The sequence below is a fragment of the Protobothrops mucrosquamatus genome, unplaced genomic scaffold (assembly GCF_001527695.2).
Source record: "Protobothrops mucrosquamatus isolate PMUCROS unplaced genomic scaffold, P.Mucros_1.0 scaffold1802, whole genome shotgun sequence".
Classification (NCBI taxonomy): Eukaryota; Metazoa; Chordata; class Lepidosauria; order Squamata; family Viperidae; genus Protobothrops; species Protobothrops mucrosquamatus.
This window is the reverse complement of record NW_015387939.1, coordinates 277,981-284,061: the sequence shown is the minus strand read 5'-3', so window position 1 is coordinate 284,061 and position 6,081 is coordinate 277,981. Positions and strand designations below refer to the sequence as shown.

The following is a 6,081-nucleotide window of genomic DNA, read 5'->3' as shown; positions in this document are numbered from 1 at the left end:
AAAAGTGCGTGTTATACGCCGATAAATACGGTACATGTCAATTCAGAATTCTGCAACACAGATGATTATGAACTGAACAAATAAAAAACCCAATAAAAATGCAATGACTTCTAATGATTGCCAAGTCAATCCCAGATTCATAACATAACTCTGGGTTTTTAGATTGGTTCTGTGTTTTCCATTCAGAGCATACATAATGGAATACAGATTTCCTTAAGTTACAAAGATGAACCCAGCCTCATGACTGCAATTGTTCCCAATAACCTAAAATAAGTAACATTGTCTTGATATTAGAAGCAACTTCCCTCAATATTCTAACATCGATTTAGTGTTCCTGTTATAAATTATAAATCAATTACTACTGGAATCCAGATAGAAGGCCAGAATTTGTCCAATGAATTTGTTTTACAGAATTTAGGAAGTCTTTTTATTAGTTATTCCTCAAATCTCTGAACCATCAATATTTTAAGTACAGATATAATTACTTATCTCTCTTTATGTGTAAAACATATAAATACAAATCTAAAAACATGCTAAAATGTTATTTTTCTGCTTGTGGCAATACTATGTACTGTAACTCCCTCATCTTAAACAACATCTTCTTAAGACTGTTGTGTTTCAAGCACAAAGAACCAAGTAGAATACTGTACAATAAAGTCCAAAATATAATTTGCTTGTATATTAATCAATTAAAATTAGATCTAATTACGTTTGCTAAATTTAAATAGATATACATACAATACATACTGCACTAGGGCAAAGAAACCGATGCACATTAGTATATAACTAATAATATTGTTTTACATCTTATAGACAATTTAACATATGAAAAAATGAAAGCAACTGTATATCAGTATCCTTAAAATAAGTTACTACTTTGAATAATAGATCAATTTTATATGACAGAAGCAACTTGTTAAAAATGCTGACCTTTGTATAAAAGAACTTGTCTGAAAATATGAGAGAACTCTTGATTATTCCATGCAAGTTCACAGAAACATATGTGTAAATATTTTGTTTATTTATTAAATTTATATGCCTCCCCTTAAAATGAAAAGGCTGCTCTGGAAGGCTATAAGGTGACTTAATACTGAACATGCTAGTAAACGTTTTAAAATTACCGTAGCAGACTGAACATTTGTCAATATTAACTTAATTACTATATGATAAAATAGGCAGCAAATAATTGTTTAATAATAATAACAACAGCAATAACAATACAATAGAAGAGAAGAGAAAGAACTGGAGAAGATAGCAAAATATAAAGACCTGCAAATAGAATGACTGTGGCAAAAGCAACCAAAGATAATAGGCCTTAGATGTAATCCTAAAACAACTGGAGCACCACTTGAATACCATCGGCACTGACAAATTCACTATCAGTCAATTGCAAAAGGCAGCTTTACTCGGAACTACTTATATCCTGCGACAATATCTATAACACCATCAAACAGCCACACCTGCCTATCCCAGGTCCTTGAAATGGACTCGATAGGTAGATAAAAATGCCAAATCCAGTCAGAGCATCTGGCTGACTGTGCGACAAACTAATAATATAATTAGAAATTTGAAATGGAAAACCTAATTTCAAAATTCTTTGGAATTCACTGTCAAGTCACAATAAATTTCATTACAATAAGAATTAAAGCTCCCCTGGTTTCCTGAAAAAAGAACAATAACAAATGTAATCAATTCAGAAAAAAACATTTTAATATGTATTATAGCATAATAATCTATCATTTGGAAAAGTAAATCAACATTACATTTTCAGTTTGGTTTTATGAAGTTGTGGAACTTCCCTATCCATTTCCCAGCCTCAGTCACTAAAAACACACCCTCTCTCACATGCCCCAAACATGGTTAGCAACTTCATGATTGCAAATTATATATGTAGCATGCAGCAACAACACAGACATTGAAGAATTTCTAGTACTTTTAGAAGAGATATTTTCAGTTCTAATGTAAGAGACATTGTATTTATGTATTAGCCATCTTCTTCCACATTCTATCAGTCTATGTACATGAAGCTCCTATCTATCCTCATCAGATGCCTTTCTTGGCTGTCTGATAACATCTGGCACATCCTATTCTCCTCTTCCATTTGTAGGTATGATAACAGTTAAAATTTTTATACTAGCATGTTTTCCTTTAAAAGACCTACTTTAAATAATGAAAAAATACATATTTAAGCAGACAGAACAGTCTGCATGGCAATAAATCGACAAATGAAAGCTGGCTGACAGTATGTGCTACAAGCCACTTTGCAACTGCTGAAGAAAAAGAGCTACAGCCCTGAAACAACCTGCCAATCATTTAATTTAGGAGTTTAGCTCTTAGCATTTTCCTTTATTTATCAGGTAATATTGGAAAGTCTGCAACTTCAAATTAAGGAACCTAGACACACACTTACTTGATTTTTCCCACAGTGCAGTAAGTTCAGACATGTCCGAAGATCCATTTTCCGCTGTTACTTTCAATTCACTTACAGAACTCTTGGAGTGCCTATGAAAAAGTCTGTTTGCAAACCCTTCTAGCCTCTGCAAAGCATTAGCTGTCCCAGTACTTGGGTTACGCTGTGACTCCCCTTGGGTTGCCATTTTTATGCATATAAGATGCAAGTTAAAAGCAAATTCTAATCCTTAATTTAAGAACTTAACACGGAAGCCAAAGACTATGAGTGTGTCATACTTCCTGTATGCAGTGAGCTAAAACCACAACAGTTTTCTGTTTCCTGTTAATATAAAACCAAACTTCAAGGGCTATTCTCAGCAAAAGCCTCTTCATACCAAGTGAAGATGACGACTAGTAAAATAGTTGTCCTGCTTATTAATAGTTGTCCAGCTTACTAATTTTTTCTTACCAAGTAAGGATAAGATGAGAACAAACCCAAGAGTGCTAAATGTAAAACTGTGACTGAAAACTAGATCATGAAAGCGTGTATCACTATACACACAAGCAGTAAGTAAGAAAATCTAAATTCTGGGCGATTTATTGAGAATGGAGAAATTTTTTAAAAATATATTTGAATGACAATTTCTATAATACGTCAACATCAAGGGAAGCATCTGAAAACAACTGCAAGTCATATCTACCTGATTCACCGATTGCAGAGTTTGCACACAGAGAGTAGTTATGGTACAAAACCCTTGGTAGGTCTCCCTCCTTGTTACTAAAGAGTTATGCTGCTGAGTTCTGCACTCTTCCTGTTGTACAGATACTGAAGGTTCTTAATTTATCTCTCTTTTCACATTTATCCAGGTGCTTTGCAATTGTTAGTAATGAACAGATAGCAGTCAGAGAAAGAACAAGCCTTCTTGGCATGGCAGATCACAGCTCTGAAAAAAAATCCTTTTTATTTCATACACTTAAGTGTTTTTAAAACCTTAAATCTATAACCATGCTAACCTTGATAAGATTTGTATGAGTATAAAAACAATCTATGCAAAAAACAACATCCAACATATACAGCACACTTAGCTTTAAACAGAATAGAATAGAATACCATTAACAGAGCTGGAAGGGCCCTTGGAGGTCTTCTAGTCCAACCCCTGCTCATCCAGGATATATAGTGTTATACCTTATTTCAAAGCTATTTATGCTCTTAATAGTGTTAGGCAATATTCTATGCATGTTAGTTTCTACCATACAGAACATGTATTTGAGAAGAATGTAGCAAATATATATAATATACTAGGTACACTATATAATACACTGTTCTGAATAGATAAATGATTTTCAAAGTTCTGTTGATATCTATTAGGGCTGTGCCTGCTCTTAAAAAAATGAACAGAATCACTTCACACTGCACACAAAGGCCAGCATAGTTCCTCTTTGCCATTTATGAAAATAAGACTCATCTTTTTATAGACTAAAAAATGTAGCTGCTTTAAGAACGCATGAATTTTAACGAGTCAACTCCTTAAAGTGATAGTATTCTTTTTTCAGATGCTTGAAAACAGACTACTTGAATGAACAGGTACTGTACTAGCACAAGGTCTGCTGGTACACTTATTATCCACTCATTCCAAATTATGCTTATTATCCACTCATATAGTACCCATCAGCAATTCCTTAATGCTGATGTATCTTTTCCCAGGACTTCAGACTATCCTCCATAATTAATGTATGATTCTGAAATAGGAATACATTTGGTTTAAAGCAGTGGTTCTCAACCTTTTTAATGCCGTGACCCCCAACAGGTCGTAAGTCGAGGACTAAACCGGTCGTAAGTCGAGGACTTTCCCTGCCCGGGAGCGCCGCGCATGCGTGGTTCCGCCCCCTGCGCTGGCCGAGGCGTAGCTGGCAAGCGGCAGAGACTGAGCAGGCCGACCACCAGCTGGCCCAGCTCAAGGGATGTAAGGCACCCACCGGAAAAGGAGGAAAAAAATGGCGGACAGCCTTGCTTGGCGACCCCCGTGAAATGGTCGATCGACCCCAAATGGGGTCGCGACCCATAGGTTGAGAACCGCTGGTTTAAAGAGATCTCAGTGAATATTACATGCACACTAAAGCACACAGTGTATAATTCTCCTATAGATGCAATTGATATATAAGAAGAAGAGCACTGGTTTTCCTGGTTCGTTTCTCTAGGTTCCTTCTTTATTTTTGCTCACGGCCTATGGTTTCAGAGATATTATAATGAAAAAAAATGACTTTAAGAAACATGCAAAGGAATTTTAAATACCTCCTCAATATCAAAAAACTTGCCTCAAAAACTTCTGCCACTAATACTTTAATAGTTTTTATATCTTATGATGTTTGCTCTCTAGTGTCACTTGTTGAGAAGAGCAGCTATAGCAGTGATGGCGAACCTTTTAGAGACCGAGCGCCCAAACCGCAACCCAAAACCCACTTATTTATCGCAAAGTGCCAGGGCACGCAAAAAGCAGGGGCGCAAAAATGGGCTACCGTGCTGCAAGGTGCAAAAACGGCCATGCTGTGGGGTGTAGATACAAGGCGCTGCACCATGCAAGAACGGGGCAGGGCTAGTGAGTATCATGCACTAGCCCCGCTTCATTTGCAGCATGTGCGTGCTCGTTGCCCCGTGCACGCATGCACGCATGTAAAATGCTTCCCCCTCCCTTTTCTTCCAGTCCACCAATCGACAATGATTGGTGACCTCTGTTCTACCACCTCTATTCAAGCTTGGTAGTCAGCCGCTTCGCCTCCTTTGTGCTGGGCGGGGCTCCTGCTCTGGGCGGCAGTGGTGGCCTGATGCACCTGCTGCTGGCGGCGGTGCATGTGCCAAAGAGAGGGCTCTGAGTGCCGCCTCTGGCACGCGTGCCATTGGTTCGCCACCACTGAGCTATAGAATTTGAATGAATGAATAAATAAATAATCTGAATTTCTATTACAGAGATATTATGGGAATTTATGGAAAGAAAACCTAGAAGCAAGACAGAACTAGTGTTGATGCTTTTGAACTATGATATTAGAGAAGAATACTATAGAGAATATCTTTTTAGAATTATCATGAAGATCGCAAAGAAAAGAAGCAAATAACATATCAACCCAGAATTCTCACTGGAGGCTCAAATGACTAGGCTCAATTTAACATACTTCAGAATCATTATATTTAGACCAAGCTCTCTGAAGAAGTCTATAATACTGGGAAAGGTGGATGGAAAGAGATTATGAAGAGAGGATCAGTAAAAAGGAGGCTGAAAAGGTATTGCTGGAAGATCTGAAAGACTAGGCTAGGGACAGATCATCATGCAGAAAATCTATGCAGTCACCAAGAGTTGACGCTGACTTGATGGCACACAATCAAACTGTGTAACAAACTGTGCATATCTTCTACATTAATTGTAGCAACACTGCTTCACATATGTGGGAGGACAGCACCCCCCCCCTCCAGAGAAAGAAATATTTTGGGAATATTAAAAGACATAACATTATATTTCCCCAAAGGATTTTAAAGGCAGAAAAGCAGGCCCAGTTTTTCTTAATATCCCCAAGCAGAAACTAGACAGAGGTCAGGTATGTAGAAATGTAGATTTGATAATCCTATTCAGAAAGGTTGGAGCAGGAAGCTTGGAGCTGATGAGATTAGAAAGACAAAGACCCGTAAAATCTACATAC

The 6,081-nt window shown here is 37.2% G+C and overlaps 1 protein-coding gene across 1 annotated transcript in view; it reads right to left on the bottom strand.

Annotated features, from left to right (window-relative positions):
• LOC107294019 (cAMP-dependent protein kinase catalytic subunit beta) overlaps positions 1-2,597 on the bottom strand; it is a 51,389-nt gene extending 48,792 nt beyond the window's left edge. The window contains exon 1 of the mRNA XM_029285518.1: positions 2,411-2,597. Coding sequence (XP_029141351.1) covers positions 2,411-2,597 — 187 coding nt within the window. The remainder of the gene's footprint in view (positions 1-2,410) is intronic.
• Between the last annotated feature and the right edge of the window lie 3,484 nt (positions 2,598-6,081).